At 37.1% G+C, this 24,364-nt stretch overlaps 4 protein-coding genes across 12 annotated transcripts in view; 2 read left to right on the top strand and 2 right to left on the bottom strand.

Annotated features, from left to right (window-relative positions):
* LOC114245471 (dynein light chain Tctex-type protein 2B) overlaps nt 1-24,364 on the bottom strand; it is a 42,428-nt gene that overhangs the window by 12,337 nt on the left and 5,727 nt on the right. The window lies entirely within an intron of this gene.
* On the top strand, nt 52-6,456 carry Sin1 (SAPK-interacting protein 1). Its single transcript, XM_028177688.2, has 6 exons — nt 52-507; nt 939-1,325; nt 1,870-2,201; nt 2,499-2,689; nt 3,681-3,828; nt 5,494-6,456. Exons 1-6 carry the CDS (start codon nt 176-178, stop codon nt 5,691-5,693), a joined length of 1,590 nt encoding a protein of 529 aa, XP_028033489.2. The 5' UTR covers nt 52-175; the 3' UTR covers nt 5,694-6,456.
* On the bottom strand, nt 6,572-10,239 carry LOC114245536 (uncharacterized). Its single transcript, XM_028177739.2, has 4 exons — nt 10,006-10,239; nt 9,826-9,910; nt 9,663-9,746; nt 6,572-9,581 (listed from the first exon to the last, which is right to left on the bottom strand). Exons 1-4 carry the CDS (start codon nt 10,178-10,180, stop codon nt 9,308-9,310), a joined length of 618 nt encoding a protein of 205 aa, XP_028033540.2. The 5' UTR covers nt 10,181-10,239; the 3' UTR covers nt 6,572-9,307.
* GAPcenA (GTPase activating protein and centrosome-associated) overlaps nt 10,760-24,364 on the top strand; it is a 40,250-nt gene continuing 26,645 nt past the window's right edge. For 4 of the 9 annotated variants that reach the window (XM_028177749.2, XM_089732883.1, XM_028177748.2 and 1 more), the window contains exons 1-3: nt 10,760-10,941; nt 11,034-11,180; nt 12,465-12,677. In XM_028177749.2, the coding sequence (XP_028033550.2) occupies nt 11,043-11,180; nt 12,465-12,677 (351 nt within the window). In that variant the 5' untranslated portion in view covers nt 10,760-10,941; nt 11,034-11,042. Of the gene's footprint in view, nt 10,942-11,033; nt 11,181-12,464; nt 12,678-18,266; nt 19,026-22,917; nt 23,396-24,364 lie in introns of those variants that run through there. The other 5 variants (XM_089732887.1, XM_089732884.1, XM_089732886.1 and 2 more) reach the window with 5 other exon arrangements.

Genomic DNA, 24,364 nt, shown 5'->3' with positions numbered 1-24,364 from the left:
CTGTAAGGTCCTGTAGCCCTTGACCGAAAATGAAGTGAAAAAAATCTGTTTAAATCAAAATTCAAAACATCAAACATATCACTTCAAAATTTTGCAAAACATGTTTTGGCCGTGGCGCATGATGCGTTATTATTATATATTTCATTAAGAGGATATGAATCTTATTTAAGAAAAAATGGCCACATACGACAACAAAATTTGGCTGTTGAAAAACATTAGAGATGCCTTCATAGCTACTGACGACACAGGCCTATGTGAAATTGTTATGGCAGGTGAAGATTTTTCTAAGATCTTCCAGATTAAGGGTTTAGAAGAAAAAAAAAGAATAAAAGAAGCTCGAGCGCTTCAGCCTGGAAGTAGTAAAATAAGGGAAGGTGGAGACTCTTGTGAAGATTTCGAAAGAGAAATTATCACTCAATTTGAACCATATCCTGATATTGATGAAAGTGAAGATGAAGATCCCTTAGGTAGTAGCTATGTTCGATATGAAGAGTTTGGAGGTTACAGGTACGTCCAACATTAAGAACTGTATAGTTGAGATTTTTAAAATTTTATTGTATAATGTTGTCTTGCAGGTTTGAAATGTCGTTCATCTAATTCATTAAAACGACGAAACTCATAAATCAGATTCAATTATAAAGTCTGTCTATTAATCATAAGATACAATTTTACTTTTTTTTCTCTTGTTTCTTAATTGTTGTCATAGCTACCTGCTAGTAGAGAACAAACCACGATCTCGATACAATCAAGCCTTCAATTGTGTTTCACTAGTCAGGTGGACAGTGGGAAAATTAAAACTAAATTTTTTGTTAAATTTATTTAAAATTAAAATTTTTACATTACTTTTTTTTACACACAATTTTTACATACAAAACATTAAAAAAAAAAGGTAAAGCCATCCATGTCTGAAAATTTCACCAAAAAAATGTATGTTCTAGGCAGAGATCAAACACATCACAATGGTTAGACAAAAAGGAGCAGGCATTAAAAAAGGCAGCCAAAATTAAAGTAATTAAGTGGGAAGATTCATCACCACTGAGCAAGGAGCAATGTATGGAGTTATTCCCTACAGTCGAAGTTAAACCTCCAGAAAAACAAAAGTCGTTATTGGCTCAGCAGCTAGAGAACTGCCCAGATCTACCTCATCGTCAGTATCTGGAGTATGGAAAGTTTGATGGCACAGCACAACTAGGATTACAAACGAAATGCTTTAAGATCTTTATGACAATGCTCTCGGAAAAACATCAAAATTATCCATTAGTTGTGTGTGTGATTGCTAGTGCCAAGATCAAAGATTTGATTGGTTTTACATGCTATAAATACAGGTGACATTAAAAATAATTTCTAATTTTTCTTTATGTGTAGATGTATGTTATGTGTAGGGTGAATGAGCTTTCAGTCATTGTGTAATTGTATATTGTTATGCTCTGGGGTCCGGGATAAATAAAAGTTCCACCAAAGTACAACTTAAAACTGTATTTAACACTTAGAACATTCTTAGAACACTTTACAACTCGTAATTCACTTCTTCCATTTCACTGCAGGTAATCCATTCCCTGTTACGCTTTGAGTAGTTACGATTACTAACTGCCTCCGTACCATCGCTGCAACGCTGTTATAGTCGATACGATATCCTAGAATAATCGAGAACATTATCAATAAGGCCAGATATATGTTTCTGCTATTTGATAGCTGATAGCATTGTACTTCTCGAGTGATATTCGTTTCTGCTATTCGACAATAGATGGCGTTGCTCTTACCGGCTTAAAAATATGAATGACACCAGCCTACTTGATATATGAGGCTTAGCTATCCTTCATACCAGGACACATGACTATTACATTTTTTAATGTTTATTTTTCATTACAGCATTGAACATCCCGAAATTAGTCTTGGCTCTGTGCATGAATATGGACTTTGTATAGCGGAAGATGATGGAGAAGTTGACTGGGCGTTCCCATGCCTCGATGCCAACGAACCATGCTCAAAGTTTGGCTTCACATGTTTAGGACTTATTGAGTTAAAAAACAAGAAATCATTTAACAGTCCTCCAATCCCAATGCCCGATGACGGTCATGTGTTTCATTTATTTCCCAAGATGACAGACTCTGGACAAAGTCACAATAATCCATCTAGACACAATACAGGTGGAAGTCAAACTTCAGAAGCTGTTATAAGTGCATTAAGGGCTGTTAATGAAGGTTAGCATATTGTTCTTTTATTTTGTTTAAATTGATTAATCTTTCAATAATCTTCTTGCTGTTCTAGAAAAAGCTACAGTTTGATAGATAAGACCATACATAAACTTTAAAAAGTTAAGTAATCACAATTTTTTTTTTTATTACTTAGTTGGTTGGACGAGCTCACAGCCCACCTGGTGTTAAGTGGTTACTGAAGCCCATAAACATCTACAACGTAAATGCGCCACCCACCTTTTGATATAAGTTAGAAGGTCTCAGTATAGTTATTAAGTAAAATGAATGGATCTAAATTTTCAGAGAAAAAAAGCAGTGAAGATGCAAACCTAGAAAAGATTCAGTGTCATATAATGGCCACAGAAGCACCACAGTATAAATCATATAAAGTGCAATTATTAAGGAAAGTACGAACTAATACTTCTGTACAACTTGGCATCTCATTAGATAGAATAGAAATTGAACCTTTAGTTACTCATAAACATGTATTTTGGGTAAGTAGTAGCTATGATACTCGAGTATTTTTCTTTGTTCTGGTGAGCCATAAATTTAATAGAAGGTAGACTGTTGCAACTGAAAAGTAAATTTATTAAAGAATAGAATTTAAGTAATTAAAGGAATGTAGGATGTAACCAAAATTGCCATTGATGGTTTTGAGGCTGGTAGCCATCATACAACGTAAGATTCCACTTCCATAAAGCGGCACGACACAAGAACCCTCTCATCGTAGCCGCCGGTAACTACATTCCCGATCCTGCGGACAGAATGGAAAGCAGTCGACGTCGCCCCAAACACGTCATCTCGGATCCTCCCGATCCACTAACGGTACTTTTAGGTACCTCAAGCACCGGCCACCGTTCTCGTCGAACCCGTCGCTTGCGACGAAGGGCTCGACGAGTAAATTAACCCTTAGACACAGCCCACTGAGTTTCTCGCGAGTGGGTCGCGTTTCAGATCCGGTGGTAGATTCTGCGAAGCACGGCTCTTGCTAGGGTTCGTGTTAGCAACTTCGTCAGGTTTGAGCCCCGTGAGCTCACCTACTAGTTAAGGTTCCGCTGAAATAGCCTCTAAAGGCTATCAGCTTAAGTATGAAAAAAAAAAACACAAGATAATTGACAGATGCCTGAATCTCGCTTACGACATTTTCAAGATAAGCTTGCATATCTATTTTTTTTTGTTGCCCTTGTAGGCAGACGATCATACGGCCCACCTGGTGGTCAGTGGTTACCGTCACCCATGGACTTCAACAATGCCAGGGGCAGAGCCAAGCCGCTGCCTACCGCTTATATACAAGTTCCGAACAACAACATTCGGACACCGTCGGTCTACCGAACAATATCACCCGCTCGGTGGAAGATCTTCCCTTTGTCGTTTAACCATCCCCACAGTATCATGGCAGAAATCTTCCCTGCAATAATAACAATAGAAATGTAGATCTGTTATTAAATTCAAAGTATATTCACATATATTTTTTGGGCTTTTCAGTCAAATTCTAGGTCAAAATATTTTTTACACAGCATAGAGTCTGTAGCTTGGTGTCAAATCCTTGAAACACGAGGATACAGGACTACGTTCAGAATAGTTTACTCGCCAAGTCAGAAAAATAATTCAGTCTCAGATAAAAACGCATCAGGTAAAGTATAAAGAGTAAAATCATACTATGAACTTCACTATTTCTGCAGTTTGAATTGCAATCAATTCGAAATAATAGATATTAGTATACAACAAATGGAGTAAATGCTAAATTGTACATTTCTTTTTTACCACCACACAAAAAAGACAACTTCTGGCAAAATCTAGAAAAACGGTTGTATTTTTTACTCTTTGTGTTTTCTCAATGTCTAATAATAGTACATAATAACCTTTTTAGAAGGCCCTTACAGAAGAGTGGGTCCACTGCTTTTTAGAGCGGTTGTATATTCATTAGCAATATCTTGAGATTAATTTTATAAACAAAAAAAAAAAAAAATTAACGCCGCAGTTTTTTTAATAATCTAAAACTTTTCGGTGCCACTCTCGTAGGTAACTCGTATGATGGGTTTACAAGCTCATGGCCCAGCTAATATTAAATAATTTCTGTAGCCCATAGACATCACAATCACACACATCACGCGAATTCCGCACTTTATAATAGCCATTTTGGGCAGATGAGGGGCACAACTAAACTACTCCTTACTATTAAACTAAAACTTATGACGTGTTCACGAATAACGAAGGAATGTTATGTTAAAAATCAAACCTGCAAATAAAAAAAAAACCGTAAATGGTAGGTAATTACCAGCTTTCATTGGAGAGGACCTTTCGCTGCCGCGCGTCGTGGCTACGATGCTCGGCAGCGACGCGTCCTGGAAGGCGATGCTCGACTTCTGCGAGTCCACCATCTCGCAGAAGGAGGCGGCGGAGCGAGAGAGGGAGAGCTCTTCCCTTTCCGCACCGATCCGTCGCCGTCGAGCCGGGGGCCGGAGGCGGGAATACGCCCGTACGTCCCGGCCCCTGTAGGTGGCGGCCTCCCCCCGGTGAAGGTCAAGGGGCGACCTGAGGGGGTGAGGCCGCGCGGCGCGCTACCAGCACTCTAGCGCGCTGCCGTAGAGTGATTAGAGCGACCGGTCGACGGTGTATCGCGTCCCGACCCGGCAGGCTGGTTCTGGTCCAGCGGGGTATTCCGGGACACCAGCGGCACCGTCTGGGCGGCCCGACGGGCTGCCGTACCGAGACGGCCGACGTTTCAGAGCCTTCGATTCGCCTCGAAGGCTCCGTCGGCTGGGCGTCCTTGGGGTGAGCCGCGCCGTCTGGTTGTAGTGTTGACCGCGGTAGTCCCCCTACCTCATCCGGGTTCTGACCTCGGAGGGGATCGGACGTCGGGTGTAAGAGTGCAGGGGAGTCGTTTAGTGGGTGGGCTCGAAAATCCTTGGGCCCGCGGTCTGCTCACAACACCATGCAGATCGTTGAGTCTCACATACCCCGCGCGCCCCTTTTGCGCGGGGACCTCGTAGGAGGTTCGGCCTTATACCCAAAAAAAAAAAAAAAGGTAATTACCGGCTTGTTAGAAGTTCACACGTTAAATACCATCCAGCCCTCTTCTCCAAATTTGAAATTTAGAACAATCTTTATACAAAACAATTTGGATTTCAAGCTCACATCTAAATGCGTGCATTAATAAATTTTACTTGCTAAAGGTTACTTAGAATAGGAGCCTTATTGTTGTGTTAAATATCTTCCTCGACTTCCTTGCCCACTGCCTTATCCCAGTTTTTCATCAATTCCTGGGTTATGTAACTTAGTATTTTAAATATTTCAGAACATGCAGGATACTCTCATTTGCACACAACCTACAAATATCATGATTTTGAAAGTGATCACGAAACAGCTAAGGAAATTGTTGAGAAAGTCAATACAATATTAGATTTACTAAACAGTTCTTGTAGACGTGAGTACAAAATATCTAAAGAAAAGAAATCGCAAACTCGAAGAAGCTTCCACACTAAACATCTTAGCTGAAATACTATGGAACTAAAATTTGTGCTGTATGTATGTTAGTATTGCGATTAAGAAAAAGTATTTTAATGCGTTCAATATCTAGTCCATTATGCGAGAATTACATTGTGAAAATAACGATCGAATAATTCATTTACAATTTATTGTAAAATAATATGCAATCGAAATATCGATATACCTAACCGAATTAATTCAAACAAGTTGTCCTGACTTTTTGTAATTTTTAGCCTTAAAAAAACATTCAATGCCATAGAAGCTAAACTAATGATTTTATTTTAGTACTATTAAAAAATTGTCATCGTTATCTATGGTAATTGCAAAAGATGGCTTAAAAATTTTTTTCTTGTTATATTAAGAAATGTTAAGTATCCATATTAGTGTTCATGTTTACAAACTACATGTTTGGTTTTATAATTGAGTACCTACTAATTTGTAATAATTTGACTCTTTAACTTGATATTTGATTGATATGCAGAGCAATTGGCAGTGATATTTCTATGGCTACGTTATGTTTTATGGCTACATATGAAAAAATCGATTAACGAAACTTGTTGAATTAAATCTTTCTTACGTATCAAAGATTATAAATATATTACAAAATATAGTTAGTATTTTATTTGGCAATTACCATAGATTTATTTATTGTATGAGATTGAATGTAAATGTATAAAATGATTAATACATATATGTAAATGAAATTGTGTATTGTGCTAAAATATGAATTACAAATGAAATTTAATAAATTGATTATAGTAATTTATAATAATATAGTTTTTTATTTGTCATTTGATTAGCGATAAGATCAATATTTATAAACCTTTCATTACAGATAGATACATAATAATTATAAAAAAAACCTTGAAAAATATATGAAACAAATATTTATGCTTAGTAACATTTATTGTTAATTTTTATGTAATTAATAATATATTTACAATTTTATTATTTTGTATAAATTTGCTTATTGGCAACGAACAAGCTATGTACAGTTGAAATTTAATACTATTTACACAATGTTATAACCTATTATTCTATTATATCAGTAGAGAGCAGCTATGCTCTGACTCTGGTTTTCTCTGACATACATGATCAATGGTAATCACTCTTCTTCAAGTGGACCGTCTACTTGTTACTAATAAAAACATATTACCATATGTTTCTAAGATTTTTTAAGTTGTAAATTTTGTAAGTAGTCATCATAGCTTATTGACATATCAATACCGAAAACACCATCATGCCGCTGCCTATCCTCAGGTCTCTCCTCAAAAATCATTTAAAGAATAGCATGTCATAGAAGATCAGGAAACTACAGGAAAGTTAATTACTCTTACGGTGCTAGGTATGTGCTACAATAAGCTATAGAACTAAGCTGTCGATGAATGCAGTGGTTGATTGGTGTTAATATGGACAAACTCTGCTCTATGGGCAAGCAGTATAATGATAAAATGGAGACAGGATGACGTCAAACAATTATTCCATTAAACGCTTATTATAATATAACTTAAACATTCCACAAAAATCTCAATTTAAGAGCCAAAAGCTTATCCATTATATCCATTTTTCTTCTTTTTATTCCATGCCCCTGACTATGACTGTGTATGCAAAATTTCTTGACGGTCAGTTAAATAGGATGTGAAAGAACAAATATTTCTACAAGAACAAACAAGAAAATATTTCCTTGTGATCTTAAAAATTTGACAATCAAATAATTGAATTATGATTTCATTTATACCTAGTCAGGTCATAAGTATTGTCACACAGTAAAAACTTTTCTTTTAGAATGCTGGCCACAAAAAAGTTTATTGAATTCGAATTTCGAATTGTTCATGAAAATGAAAATGTATACTTTTAGAATTTTACTCATTTTTAAATATGGAGTGGACGCTTAAAGAAGACCGTGTTGCAGTTATTGCGTTGCATCGTTGCGGTTACGCGCCAATTCAAATTTTTAACATACTGAAAAATTTGAATATAACCAAAAGATTCGTTTATCGTACCATCAAACGATACAATGAAGACTAGTGTAGATGACAGGTCAATAAGTGGTCGCCCTCGGTCTGTTAGGACTCCAGCAGTGATAAAAGCTGTGAAGGCGCGAATTCAAAGAAATCCCAAACGTAAGCAGAAACTGTTGGCCCTTCAGATGGGGTTAAGCAGAACCACGGTGAAAAGGGTGTTAAATGAAGACTTAGGGCTTCGGGCATATCGAAGAAAAACAGGACATCGTTTGAATGCTCGTCTAATGGACCTGAGACTGAAGAGATGCCGCGCTTTGTTGAAGCAGTATGCGGGAAAAAAAATCGGGAAATTCTTTTTTCGGATGAAAATATTTTTACCGTAGAAGAGAGCTACAACAAACAAAATGATAAGGTGTACGCACACAGTAGTGAAGAAGCGAGCAACCGTATTCCGCGTGTCCAACGAGGTCATTTTCCATCCTCGCTCATGGTATGGTTGGGAGTTTCTTATTGGGGCTTAACAGAGATACATTTTTGTGAGAAAGGTGTAAAAACGAATGCAGTTGTGTATCAAAATACAGTCCTGACGAACCTTGTGGAACCTGTTTCTCATACCATTTTCAATAACAGGCACTGGGTATTCCAACAAGATTCGGTGCCAGCTCATAGAGCGAAGAGCACACAAGACTGGCTGGCGGCGCGTGAAATCGACTTCATCCGGCACGAAGACTGGCCCTCCTCCAGTCCAGATTTGAATCCGTTAGATTACAAGATATGACAACACTTGGAGGAAAAGGCGTGCTCAAAGCCTCATCCCAATTTGGAGTCACTCAAGACATCCTTGATTAAGGCAGCCGCCGATATTGACATGGACCTCGTTCGTGCTGCGATAGACGACTGGCCGCGCAGATTGAAGGCCTGTATTCAAAATCATGGAGGTCATTTTGAATAAACTTTAGTGTCATAAGAATCTGTTTTGTTAAGTTCATTTTGGTATATGAATGGTTACATAATGAATAAACTTGTTTCAATTATTTTACATTAAACATGTGACAGAATTTATGACCTGACTAGGTATACTGCACATAAATAATTTAAATTTTTGTCATTCTAGTTTAAATTATAGTCCCAAACTTTTGACTCTGCTATCTCTCACTGAGATTTTACATTCTTCTACTAATAAGTTCTACTTCTAATAAGATAGCCATCAGAACCAATAATATGCTTCTATGCATTCTCACAGTCGATTTAGTGGAATGAATCCATAACATTCTTAAAACACTGGATATTCAATTTTGTACAGTAGTAGGCATGATCCTAAGATAAAGTATAGGGAATCAAGAACAGCAATACACTAACCATTATTAAAGTAATCATCAAACATCAAGTCTGATAAAAATAATATAATGGATTTTTTTTCTGTTAAATAACTGATTAATATTATAATTTAGGTAAACAATAAATACTATCTCTCTCCCTTACTCATCAATATACATTCTAAGAATTCTGTTAATTAAAACCAAAGCAACGGCAATTTTAAAGAATTAGTAAATAAAAAAATTTACATTTTACTTTTTAACATTATACCAATAAAAGGTAAAACAAGCAAAACCTGTTTCTGGAAGTGGTACAATATCTAATTGTGAACTTCTTGCAATGTCAATGACTAAAGGGTTCTACTGTACTATTTTCTAATATGTATTCTGTGATCTGGGTTACTTTTTCTTCACTGTTTCTAAGAACAATATCATCAAGTTCTTGTGTTCTATGTACAAGTGCCATAACTTCTTTGACAGATTTGTGAAGTTTTTGTTGTGCTTCAATTAATTTACTTAAGTTGGGTTTGGCTTTAAGAAATTCTATGTCATCATTTGATAGGGCTGAGTATGACATGATGGATCTACTAGGAGCCTTAACAGTGATTTGGAATTGCCTGAAAAATGAAAGAGCATATGGGTATTTAGTCGACCGAATTACTTGGAATTAGCAACATTACTTTATTGTCAATGCTTACTGTCTTAAGTCGTGATATTTATTTCGCTTGTCATTCACTTCTTTTTTCCACTGATCTTTTTCAAGTAACAGTTTTTCGTAGTAACTGTAAATAGATAGTAAGATATAACCACTGCAATTTAATGAATTATTAATATTCATAAGACTTCATTGTTATTGTTTACCTGTTCAAGTTCTGAGTACGTAGTGATTCCAAACTATCTTTCTTGCACGATATCGTTTCCAAGTTTTCTGTTACACCTTGTGGCGCTAAAACACAAGCATCGTATATTATAACTTAATAAATATACTTAATAACTAATTATTAGACACTACAGGGTGCAACGGTAAGTATTAATACAAACCCATAGATTCCCTTCTCTCAAAGAAGGTAGATCGTCTCCGTCGTGGTGGCGAGCGAAACGATTGTTGTATTTCATTTTCACTGATGGAATTTTCCATAGTCTTTATTTTTTCATGAAATTTCACTTCAGTTTCAAAGTTTCTAAAGATAGACTTTAGATCACAATTCCACAACATTCAAATTTATAAACGGTTGATGTTGATAGCGCTTGGTATTTGACAGCATAGATTATACTAGGATTTGACAATTGTCCAACATGACAGTGATAATTTGACTTCTAATTGTAGGTAAGTTATGTTATTAGGATTTATTTTGTATTTTTTTTGATACATTTTTTATAATAGCTAAATGAAACATGCATTTTTTTATTGCGTGGACGAGCTCACTGCCCACCTGCTGTTAAGTGATTACCGGAGCCCATAGATATATTTAACGCAATTGCCGCCCTCCACCTTGAGATATGAGTTCTAAGGTCTCAGTTTAGTTATGACGGCTGCCCCTCTCTTCGAACCGAAACGCATTATAGATTCACTGATGAAATAAGCAGGACGGTGGTACCTACCCATGCGGAGTCACAAGAGGTCCTATCACCTGTAATTTTTGCAGATTTAATTTTTATTACACAATGTTACGAGTATTCCTTCACCGTGGAAGTCAATCGTGAACATGTTTCATGTGCGTATTTCACTAAAGATAAATCGGTGGCATAGATTACACACAATTTTAATGCTATTTCAATCTGTGAAAAGCGTCAACCGTCAGGCGTCAAGTCAAAGTCAAGCAAATCAAATTCGAAATCAAGCCATCAAAAATCAAAATTGGAAAAATATAACTTGCATTTTACGGCTGAAGAATTTAAAGAAATTTCGGAAATATAGTGTATGTCTGTTTAAAACTACAATGCTTTGTTCTCGCAAGAGAACCTAATCGTCCATGGGTATGAATGAGATTCTTACGTACGCTGCTATTGATGTTCAAAGACGGTGTTAGTGTTTGTTTTATTAGCGGTTTTCTAATGTTTCCCAACAGCGTGCAGTAATGGAGTTCAATGAATATCAGACAAGACAAGTCTCGCATTCAGTAGATGTTTATTCTACCGTTCGTTCACGGTCGCAAAGTTCCTCACCTGTGCTTTGTACGAATGTTTCTTGCGATTTGGAGGACATTTTGAGCGACGTAAGTGCAAACAATTTTTTTTTTAAATTCAGAGTAATGAATGCTAATCGTTAGTTCATTTTGTTTAATTGTACTCTAATGATAGAAATGAGAACATAAATTTTTTTAATACTGTTTTAAAGAATATAAATTGTTTTAATTATTATTTCATCAATAAACCATATATGAGTCGTCTATTATCAAAGGCGGCAATCTATACATTTGGACAAAAAAATTTTATTGATATGTCAATACAGATTTATTTGAATATAATCGTCTCCTTCAAAGAATACGGTTCAAAACCTGCATTAAATAAAGGTTAATAGTTAACCTGTTATTTATCTAAGATGTCGTTCCGAAGAGTTTTGTGACTGCCAAAGGAATACAAAGTCAATAATTCGTTTTTCTGATTTACCAATCATTGTCCAAAAGTCAGATTGCCGCCTTTGATAATAGTCGACTCATATATAAGATTAATATAAAATATGAAAGAAAATAATAAATTTAATTGAGGTACATATATTTTTTAATTTACAAACATTCAATACTATTAAATAAGTTATTAAGAAATACACTAGCAATATACAATAGCAAAGATTTAAATAAAATTTTTTTGATTTCCAGAAATAAAATTAATAAAGAATAATATTTTATTACTAAGTTGCTGTAAATATTCACATTCAAGGTCTGGATATCTTATATGATAATCTTCTCAATGACCTTTCTAAAACAAATAAGGATATTTAATTCTGAGAAAATCATTCAGTATAAGTGGTCTTATTCAACTGTGACGGGGCAATGCTAAGCTGCCGTCGCCCGAAACATGTCCTGTCGGATCCCCTGGTCGAACTCTTAAGCACCAGTCACCGTTCTTGTCGAACTCTTTAATTACGACGTAGAGTTTGACAAGCGAACTAACCCATAGATGCCTGGAGTTTCTCGCAGGTTTTTCTCAGTGGCTCTCAATTCGGTAGTAGATTCCAAGAAGCACTGCTCTTTCTAGGGCTTGTGTTAGAAAATTCTCTCAGGTTGAGCCCATGAGCTTACCTACCCTTCCGGGTGTAGCTGGAATTGCCCCTTAGGCTACCAGCGACAAGTAGGAAAAAAGGTGGAGTGATAAAAGTTGATACTGACCTTTGTTCTTCCTTTACTACAGTATAAAAAATCACTCATTGTGAATGCCATAAAAGCATACAACACCAGGTCTACAAACTGTTGGCAACAAAACCTGTACTCGTAATTATTAAAAATAAAATAATGAAAATAATTTAATAATACTATATGTAATTTTTATCATTGTTGTAGGCCATAGCAGAAACATTACAAAGTTCTCTCCGTGTAAGTCATGGTCAGTTGGTGAGCCAGGAACTTTCTATTCGACCAGAAGCCAATATTGAAGCCAACGTTCCAGAAGATCTTGATTTATTTCAAGAAATATTTGAAGTTGATAGTGAGTCTGAACCAAGAATGGGAGATTCTAATGGAGCTCCAGTGCAGAACAATGTATTGAAAGAGCAGGTAAGTGATTAAGAATAAATAAAAATACTAGTTGTGAGGATTGTATAGGATTAAGAATCGCAATCCTTTGATCTCAACACATTCATTTCTTGCGGCGGAATATTGGCATCAAGTTAAAGGAAATTAGTTGTCGGCAGGTAAGGATCTATTGTAGTAAAAATTTAAGAGTTGGGTAAAGAGAAGTAATTGAGGAACGAATTCTGTTGCTGTAGTGTGGACGAAAGCCACAATTAATGTTAGTCTGTACATTTTTTCATTGTTAGAATCCAATTTTAAGAGTGCTAGGTGAATAATGTTAAATATCGTTTAAATAAAACTACTAAAGATCTCAAAAACTAATTATTTGTGAATGGAATTGTATTTGTTACCTAAAATGAAAATACTGAACATTACGAGTTATTAGCAGCAATAAAATAAAAATAAAGTATCCACTGACTAGGGTCATAGTACTCTGCTTTGGAAATATATTGTTTATATGTGACTTTCTAACAGATATGTGATTCACTATCGTTTTCTTTACCTCAATTATCATTACTCTCCCAAAATACATTGGTATATACATATATATATATTTTTTTAAATTAATAATTCAATAATATTTTACATAATGTAATTATTCATGGCATATCAGACAGTGCTAGGGGAAAGTAGCAGCTTTTTCATCTTTACCAATCCTCCAGGAGTCTCACCGGAAGAAAGCTATTTTATAACACTAAAAAAGTACTTATATAAAAACTAGTTTATCCTACTTTGGGGAGATATATACGACAAAGGGAAGATCTTCCACCGAGCGGTGACATTGCTCGGTAGACCGACGGTCCGAATGTTGTTGTTCGGAACTTGTATATATGCGCTTTATCTTGAAAATGTCGTAAGCGAGATTCAGGCATCTGTCAATTATCTTGCGTTGTATGATGGCTACCCGCCACATCACTCCCCTCCGAGACTGGAGGTCGTGTCATTTTTTTAATTAGCGTTGTCCGTGCTGAGATTAGCTTGCAAGGGCCAGTGCTGCTCGAAGCCTGCGGTGAGTCGAGGCTGAGCTTGAATGCTGCGTGCGTGTCGCCAGTGCTGCTCGAAGTTTGCAGTGAGTCGAAACTGAGCTGAATGCTGCGTGATTGTCGCCAGTGCTGCTCGAAGTCTGCGGTGAGTCGAGACTGAGCTTGAATGTTGCGTGCGTGTCGTGCGTAGTCCATGTGATGCAGAGCTGCCACGCCGGAGATGTGTGACCCCAAGCGTTGATGATCCGGTCGTGGGCTGCGATGAACTGTAGCGGCGTAATGAGGCAGTGAAGTTGCGTGCCGTAGGACCAGGAAGCGCGGTGAGTCGGCTGCGATGGTCCTGTTGAGGCTGCGATGCTGGCTTGCTGTGGGACGACTGTCAATGACGTGCTTTTATCTGCGAGAATGCGGGGATTGTGGTAGCCGACGTTCTTTGATGCGCTGAAGATGAATCAGAAGGTTGCGTTGTTCACATCTCGTCGCAGGTCACCAGTTTGGTATGTTTAACGACAAAGGGAAGATCTTCCACCGAGCGGTGACATTGCTCGGTAGACCGACGGTCCGAATGTTGTTGTTCGGAACTTGTATATATGCGCTTTATCTTGAAAATGTCGTAAGCGAGATTCAGGCATCTGTCAATTATCTTGCGTTGTATGATGGCTACCCGCCACACTACAATGTCTAGACTACTTGATGTGGTATTAATATTAACTCTTGGTTTTTTTTATTTTATATGTATAAATTGAACAAAATATTGACCATGGATTGTCATTAAATAGTATTACTATTAAAGGAAACAGCACAATGAAACTTTACAATTTGTGTTTAGTTGACCGTAAATCTGTATGTGGGTCACAAATTCCCGCGTTAATGCGAGTAATTTGGATTGACGTGATGCGGAGAGTATTGATTCTAAAATTTCGAAGTTTGGAATAATGTTTCCATGACAGACAGGTTTAAGCACCAAACGTGCAAACTTTTACCATTCATAGATTAAATTGAACTTAATTCAATTTACGTAATGTGGAGACTCGGTCGAGTTTTTTTATATTCCTTTTTTTTTCTATGATTGAAAGACTACTGGTGGCCCGAAGGCCTTTCTAGTTTCACCAGGACAGGTGGGCGAGCAAAGACTCAGCCAGGAGTGGTGGGATTTGCTAATAACGGCCCGAGCGCCTCCGAAGGAGATCTAACAACTCAAGAGCAATTGCTTCGCGAATGAATCTACTACCGGATCGGAATCGCGACCCGCTGAGAAGATCCGGCGAGAAACTCAGCGGGCTGATGCGGTTAGGTTGCACGTCGACCTCTTTGTCGAGTTCGACGAGTACGGTTACCGGTTTATATATTCCATTTCTTAATCTTACTACGACGGTTTACCCGCAAAATCATACCAAAGTCATTCATCACTCAGTATTATGACTTCATACTTTATGCATCCCTAATGTCAATACAAAGATTTATATACATTCTCAAATCGCCCACTAACATTATTATAGGCCATGAATTTTATCAACCTGAGTTTGTGACTAATGCATTCATTAACTGTGTATTGATATTTGCATAAATCAATGTCAAGGGCGCGTATGAAAAAGACGCGTGATGAATGCGGTTATTAGTAGGTATTTCTGCAGGAAAAATCGTTATAGAGACACCTCTTTTGTTGACTAGTAGTAGAAATTTTAGATATTTTTGACTTTTTTTCTTCAATACAAAATCAACATAACTTCTTATGTTATTTATGTGGATATGGCTAAAATTTCATAACAAAATTTTCAAACACATTTTATTGTAAAATTTGTTGTCAAATAATGAGTCTTAAGTAAATAGTTCGCGGGAATCCACTGAATGATGGCAGCGCAGAACCGGTCGTTGTGGCTTTTTCCGTACCTATTCGTTGATAGCCTAAGGGGCTATACAAGCTACGACCGGACGGGTAGGTGAGCTCACGGGCTCAACCTGAGAGAATTTCCTAACACTAGCCCTAGCAAGAGCAGTGCTTCGCAGAATCTACCACCGGATCGGAATCGCGACCCACTGAGAAGAACCCTCGAGAAACTCAGTGGGCTGTGTCTATGGGCTAGCTCGCTTGTCGAACTCTTCGTCGTAATGGACGACTTCGATGAGGACGGTGACCGGTGCTTGAGGGCGTTATGGCCAGGCTTAGAGGAAGCCATATCCTGTGGCCTGTGTCGTGTGGTGTATGTCCAGCTGTGAACGTCTGTTGGCTGAAGGATAGGAAAGGTTAGCAAGTTAATATGAAAGTGAAATTAAGTACATATTATTCTGTATATATTATTATATTACATAAAAGAAGTGAGCAAAATTGAAATAACTACCTCGTACTAGAGGTCCCGCAGTAGTCGAAATTCGACTATAATTAATTGGAATTGTAAGCTTGTACCACTATTATGATTGTATTTTATACTTCTATACTCACAAATTTCACCTAGACTACACTATACCTAAACAATATTAACAAAGACAAACAATATTTAATCTCAATTTGACAACAGACGTCAAGAACAAAAGTTGGACAATAAATAGTATGCATGCGTGTGTGCGTCAAATACATGGTATGTAGTGTGTGTAATGTTTTCTTTATTGATTTAATGTATCTTATATGCATTATTTAAAAAAAAAATTAGCATTGTGCACTTCTTCTCTATATTCTCTATAAGTATGAAAAATTTCATACTCCTCCGTCCGCGCAATTTTCGTAAAAAGGGATACAAAGTTTTTGCTTCACGTATTAATATATAGATCACACAAGCGCTACTTGTGTCTGTGTAAGTATAGTATGATTATCCGGGCGAATTTAACTGCGCTTTTGATATAGAACGGAAAAAAATAAATAAATAAAATATGCCAGAAATCGTATGTAAAACAGAAAAGCAGCCGAAGCGCAAAGGGTAATAAAAATTCGGCTCACGCAAAGCAATAGAAATATAGATTTAATTTTTAAATTTCGGTGAGGTTAAGAACCCGTCACAATAGAACTGTAGGGCAACAAACGTTTTAGTGACAGAGTAACCTGTTTGATTTATACCATTGTTACATTATCGCGTGGGCACAGCAGTACAATTACAAATTTAATAGTCAATTTGGTTTTGTATGTTACCCATAAACGAATGATTTTACATTACTCGTATGATTTGTTACGTAATCGCCCAATTGCTTGTCGAAATGTGAAAGAAGGTATGTTAATAAATGAAATGTAAATGTAACAAATCCATTGAGTGAAATTGTAATAATCTATTTCCGATAATAGTAGTTTTAATCTGTTTGATGTAACCGTTTATTATTATTAAATTCCCATTTTGTTAAGTATAAATGAAAGGTCGCAATGTGTAGGCTATTGAGAGCCTCTTAGGCTAACCGCTGGTATTTGACGTAGAAGGCAATTTTTTTTATTTTTTTTTATTGGTTAGGTGGGTGGACGAGCTCACAGCCCACCTGGTGTTAAGTGGTTACTGGAGCTCAGTTCGGTTACGGTAGACATCTGTAACGTAAATGCCGCCATCCACCTTGAGATATAAGTTCTAAAGTCTTAGTATAGTTACAACGGCTACCCCACCCTTCAAACCGAAACGGATTACTGCTTCACGGCAAAAATACACATGGCACAAAATATTATAATATTAGAGTTGCTACTTATTAATTCAGTCAACATAATAATAATAATAGGCATGCTGTTATTACTTCGATATCAAAACTATATAATTTTTTTTAAAACTTAAAAAATTATTCATATCAGAGACATGATAAAAAAAAGTATAGTTCGTATTTGCGTATGAAATAAGACATGTAAAAAGTCAATTGATATATTTACATTCTAAATGCACACAAAACGGGCAAATGCTATAATACGTTTTATTTGTTCAAGTGTCTGGCACGTCACTGAAGTGAGAATTCTTTAGCTGACCTCAAAGCGAATTACGACCCTGACTAGACCTCGGCTAAGTTTACTCGACCCCACGATCGATATACCGGGGGACGCGTTAATGGTGTCATTACTGGTGTTACTGATTGACTTAATCGATTGTACCGTTTTTTTAATTGTTATACGCTACAGGATATTGTCTTTCGGTGAGAAAGTGTTGATTTTTGTAGACATGGTTAATGATTCTGTGTTTTACGTGGAATAATCTAATGATAGTATTTCCATCTTGTATTTATACTCCTCCGAAGAAAACGCGCGTGACGGTCCGACCAACGTTCCAATGTAAGTGGAACTTCGACTTCATGCCACAATTTGGGTGGGGTCCGGCAACAGTTTGACATTAGCTGGGCCAAGAGATCGTTCGCCCATATCTTCTTCTATATCTATCTTCTTCTTCTCTATATATAAAAATGAATTGCTGTTCGTTAGTCTCGCTAAAACTCGAGAACGGCTGGACCGATTTGGCTAATTTTGGTCTCGAATTATTTGAGGAAGTCCAGAGGTTTTAAAGGTAGATTAATATGAAAATGCTCGGAATTAAATAAAAATAACAATTTTGTTTTGCCTTTAATGTGTCCCCCGTCGGACGGGTTCCTTTTGTTTGTTTTAAGTTTATTTTAAACAAAAGCTTAGGTCTTTTATTTATCGATTGAGGCACTACGAAGTCTGCCGGGTCAGCTAGAAAACTTATAAAATATATATACTAACTTTTGTTGTACAATTTCCGTTTACTTCTCTAGACAAAAGAAAGTCAACATACTTGTTTTACATGAATTGGGAAACATAGGGTACATGGGAATTCGTTAACTTGACCTCTTTGCAATGGAATCTCTCACTGCTTGTTCAATGTCCCAACTGTTTCTTCTGCAAGTTTATCGTGCCTTTCCGTTTTAATACCATAATATATTTCAATACGAGATATCCGTGTTAACCGTTTAAAACTATGTGGATTTAGAACTCATTAAAAGAAATTCAAAATTTCATACGAACTCAATGTGTGCAAGCCTTTATAATCGGTGCATGCTAGCGATAACCTGTCCGCAACTTGGATTCGACCCATTGTGTTTTTACTCAGTTCGCGACATCGCGTCTCGACAGACATTTACGCGCGAAAAAAAAACAGTGGCCGGATTAATTCTTCGCGAGTCTGAGCTGTGATTAAATACAGTTTTACGATTTAAACATTAATCACGCGTTAGTATAAAACATTTAACAGTTTCCGAGCATATTTTATAATCATTTTTACCTGGGCTATAGGTTTTTGTGTGCTGTTTAAATTTTGTGCTTTGTAAAAATGTGTTGCGTTTTTCTGGACGTATTAAATTTTAAAATGTCGGTATCTGTTGTATGTTAATTGACTCGCAACAAATTATGTCAAGCGAGTCAGTAAGACTCAACGACCAGGTAAATAAAGCACCTCAATACCATATGTTAGATTTAATAACAAAATATATTAATTGTATTATTGTCAATATTACCACTATTTATTGCGAATAAGGAAATTGTAGTAGCAACCGTTGTAGATTGGTAATTATAGTAGTATATAATATATGGTATATAATAGATTGGTAATTGGTAATTGTCCACCATCAAATGATCTTGGTATGTTTGCAGCTTAAATAGTTGCACACGTGTGACTATTACTGAGACTTTAGAACTTAGAACTGATATCTCAAGGTGGATGGCGCATTTACGTCGTAGATGTCTATGGGCTCCAGTAACCACTTAACAACAGGTGGGCTGCGAGCTCGTCCACATAAAAAAAATATTTGTTGTTTAGAACGAAGTAAAATTGCAACGCCTTTAAGACTATTTAAATTTGATTTACACGGCGCGGCGGTCCTGTACATAATAATATGTAGTTTTCCACGCGTTCAGTATTTTATATGACGTCCTTCATGAAGTCAGGTATTTTTAATTTAGCATTCAATAAAAGAGAATGTTGAGCTATCGCTGAGAGATACGATTTGTTTTTTTTAACTAAATTTCTCGTACTATCATTGTCGGTTCGATTTTGAAATTTACATTTATACGCAACAAGAATGCCACATAATAATGTGTGTTTCGTCGTAGTATTTAATTTTCTTTAAAGAAACAACATTACGTAACCGCTATTAAAATATTTTGGTTTTGTAATCGATTAATTATTAATTAAAGAAACAAAAACATTAAAATACTGGTGGGTAGGAAGTGTTATGAGCTCTGGGGGTGCTGCCAGCCTGTCTATTTTTGTCGTGAAGCAGTAACGAGTTTTGGTTTGGTTAAGGCTTTTCAGGCAGCCGTCGTGCTACAACATTGAGACTTAGAACTCACGTCTCAAGGTAAGTGAAGGCACTTATGTCTATGGGCTCTGGAGACCACTTGACGTCAGGCAGTCCGTGAGCTCGTCCACCTATCTAAGTAAAATTTATATAGGCTTGGTCTTGCATCCCCGTGAGTACACATCGACATATATAATATAAAATCTTTGTCAAGTAAGTGCTTAACACAATATGATAAGCTGTGACCGGTCTCCCTTTCTACGACAGTAACAAAGAACATTTCGTATTTGGTGGTAGGACTTTTTATGAGTCCGCACAGGTAGGTATCATCGTCGTGCCTATTTTCTGCCATAAAGCAGTAATGCGTTTCGGTTTGAAGGGTGGGGCAGCCGTTGTACTGTCAAAACTAACCATAGAACGTTTCGAAATTGTTTAGCGATACTTACGTTTTAAGTGTCTATGGGTTCTAGTAACCGCTCAACGCCAGGTGGGCCTTCAGCTTGTCCGCCATTTAAGGAACAAAACAAAAACTACTTTTGTTGTGAATGCACGATATTAACGAATCAAAGGCGTTTTTTTTGCTCATCCTGTTTATTTATGCCTAAAAGGACAAATAATCGTAAAATATAAATAAAATCATATCTTTATTTGGTCTCAAGGAAACTAACGCTTAACTTTTACTATAAAAGTTCATATGTAACATGGTTTGTTAATTACGCACGTGCGATAAGAAATGTGTCGATAAGAACGTTAAAAGAATTATTGTACCTACCCATTGGTTTTTTTTTAAAACAATTGCTATAAAGGAAAACAAATACTAATTATTACAACTAACAAGTTAAATATACTATTAACATTGAAAATAACGCAATATATTATTATGTAAGAACACGTAATGTGATCGAGTTTGAAGTCTTCGTTGCCTAAAGGATGACACGGCCGATGTACTCTTATCAAGCTATGCTACTATGTCGGTGTTCAAATTCCGTAATAAGGTACTTATTAATTTATTAAGGAAATTTGTATTTGACACATTCAAGAACAGCTTCAACAATGAAGGAATAGTAAAAATCAAACTCGGTCAAACTATAATTTGCGCAATTGCTGATGTTATGAGGTTTTTTTTTTTTTTTTTTTTTTTTTTTTATTGCTTAGATGGGTGGACGAGCTCACAGCCCACCTGATGTTAAGTGGTTACTGGAGCCCATAGACATCCACAACGTAAATGCGCCACCCACCTTGAGATACAAGTTCTAAGGTCTCAAGTATAGTAACGACGGCTGCCCCACCCTTCAAACCGAAACGCATTACTGCTTCACGGCAGAAATAGGCAGGGTGGTGGTACCCACCCGCGCGGACTCACAAGAGGTCCTACCACCAGTAAATAAATAAGTTGGACAATAGGACGTATTACACCTCCACATGGGTAGGTACGACCACCCTGCCTATTTCGGCCGCGTAACATTCATAAGTTCCGGTTTGATGGGGCACAGCCATTATACATGGTGATTGAATCTTCGATCTCATGCCACAAGGTAAGTGGCTACATTCACGTCGAGCCCTCGCTCTATGGGCCTTTGTAATAATTTAATATAAGATGGATCTTGAGGTAGTTCAGTTATTTTTGCAATAAAAATAATTAAAAACGTATGTAATGTTTCAGTGGAGTCAAAAATAATGAATATCGTTTGACAATCGTTATCATAATATTTAGTCTTTTCGCTTTGTGTTCACATTCAGCTTGTGTTCAGAAATTTCTGCCCGAAAATTGACCTTCTGATTGGGCCGTACCACCGGGAGTGTTCTATCTGTTATGCGCTTCGTCTCTCATCAAGTTAGGTCGATTATCCTATTTTCCTTTGATAATGACGTTTTTCCCACAGTAAATGCAACTCTCAGAGCTATTATTTTCGAAGTACATAAATTATGTAATAGTTAATACTATGACATCTCAGTCCTTAAAGTAGCATTCTAGCCTTAAGTGCAGAAAATAAAAGTTTCTTCCAAATTATTGATGTCCTTGAGCCTAGTGTCTACTGTTCTGGTTTTTCATAGTCAAAAAGAGAGAACGATATGAGATCATAAAAACCAGTGCGTTAACTGGGCGCTCGACCCCTCCCGACTAGGCGCGTCAATACCCCCGCCCCCGCCGTTCGCCCGATCACGATGTTCGACCAGCCCATACCGTGGGCCCCGAAGGTCAAATATTTAGGCGTCACCCTCGACAGTAGGATGACATTCCGCCCCCACATCAAGACGGTACACGATCGTGCCGCCTTCATTCTAGGACGTCTCTACCCGATGATATGTAGGCGAAGTAAAATGTCCCTTAGAAATAAGGTGACACTCTACAAAACTTGCATACGCCCCGTCATGACCTATGCAAGTGTAGTGTTCGCTCACGCGGCCCGCATACACTTGAAATCATTCCAAATTATTCAATCCCGTTTTTGCAGGATAGCCGTCGGAGCCCCGTGGTTCGTCAGGAACGTCGACCTCCATGACGACCTGGACTTAGAGTCCATCAGTAAGTATCTGCAGTCGGCGTCCATGCGCCACTTCGATAAAGCGGCACGACACGAGAACCCTCTCATCGTGGCCGCCGGTAACTACATTCCCGATCCTGCGGACAGAATGGAAAGCAGTCGACGTCGCCCAAAACACGTCATCTCGGATCCGCCCGATCCACTAACGGTGCTTTTAGGTAATTCAAGCACCGGTCACCGTTCTCGTCGAACCCGTCGCTTGCGACGAAGGGCTCGACGAGTAAATTAACTCTCAGACACAGCCCACTGAGTTTCTCGCCGGATCTTCTCAGTGGGTCGCGTTTCCGATCCGGTGGTAGATTCTGCGAAGCACGACTTGCTAGGGTTCGTGTTAGCAACATCGTCAGGTTTGAGCCCCGTGAGCTCACCTACTAAAGTTAGGGTTACGCTGATATAGCCTCTCAAGGCTCTCAGCTTAGGTAGGAAAAAAAAAAAAAAAAAAAGGGCGCTCGACTTAATAGTGAAAAGATCGGAAATAAACATTTGCGTTCCAGCCAATCACAACACTTAATTTGTTTCAACGCGAAATATTGGAACACAGTACCACTAAAGCTATAATAGCAATCGTGATAAATTAAAAATCAGTATTTATTGAAAAAGCTACCGAGTATGACACATCTATAAAATAATATTTATAACCCGTGCTTGTTATATGAGCGAATCAGTGTGTTTAGTTTTGCGTTGGTCGAATGAATCATTATGAAGATAGTTGTTTAATATTCTACACGTACGTATTGTAGTTAAGTTGTGTGGACCAAAGGGAACGGTTTGTTAGAGAATCCTTAATAGTGTTTTTTTTTTTAATATACCCTTATGAATTACAATACAAGAAAAACAAAAAGCAGGTTGACTAAGTGGGATTTAGTTAAAAACATAATCAAGAAATAAAAATCGTTGGTAAAAGTGTAATTTCAAAATATACTTGAAGAAAATGACACATGGAAGAAACTCCCAGATTTTACAAAAGGTAAAAGTGTTTGAGAATCATATCATATCTTTAAACGACCAATTTTAGTCTATAGAAAAAAAATCGTGTATCTCAGAAATGGTTGGTTCTGAAGATTTGGATCGAGTTTTGCATTTAGATAAGGTTTGTTTTTTAAAGTTATTAAATTGCCATATTATGCATATTATATAATACTCTAAATAGATCTACATAATAAAATTGGATATTATATTCAATTAAAAGAGTCTTATATACGATTGGGACTTCGATCTTATGTTATATTATGTGAAGTTGAGAGCTCATAGTTTACCCTTAACCTCCTCACATCAGACGAGCCGTGAGCTGGTCCACCCAATCTAGACAAAAATATAAAATAAAAATATATACAAATGAAGAGCATATAGCTCCACTTTGTGGTTTTCCCGTTTTTACCCAACTGCCGAAGGACCGAAATGTTTTTTGAGTGTATGTGTTAACCTACAACCTGAAACATTTAGACGGATTTTAACATAAGAAGTGTCAATAGATTTTCCTTAGTTCTATGAATGACATAGGGTGTATTATTCACAACATGTCCACGGGAAAAAATCAAATACCTAACTGAAAACGTCGAAATATAAAAAATAAAAAATTAATGAAACAGAAACTTGAATTCGAAATACTAAGTAAAAACCTGAAGTATACCTTTGTTTTGTGTTTTATTAAAGGTATTAAACTTAGGTAAAGGTTAGTGGCCGTCATGAAGGGGCGGAAGAAAATCGCCGAATAGAATCCCGCCCTTTATTGCGCTAGGGTGTAAGTGTAGAACCCCATTAAAACCCCTCGTCGCTCTTTAGCTAAATGTTTAATATTCTTCGAGACCGAATTCGGATCGAGATAAAGTGGCGTCTTACTCTCTAAGGTTGTAGGTAGCGCGATATCATTCCTGCGCCCAATAGGTAGCTTCGAATTGTTTTAATCTTCCAGGGCTATCTATTATTTAACAAGTTC

The sequence above is a fragment of the Bombyx mandarina genome, chromosome 15 (assembly GCF_030267445.1).
Source record: "Bombyx mandarina strain Sakado chromosome 15, ASM3026744v2".
NCBI classification, from domain to species: Eukaryota; Metazoa; Arthropoda; class Insecta; order Lepidoptera; family Bombycidae; genus Bombyx; species Bombyx mandarina.
The sequence above is the reverse complement of the archived record's forward strand: the minus strand, read 5'-3'. Positions and strand labels throughout refer to the sequence as shown.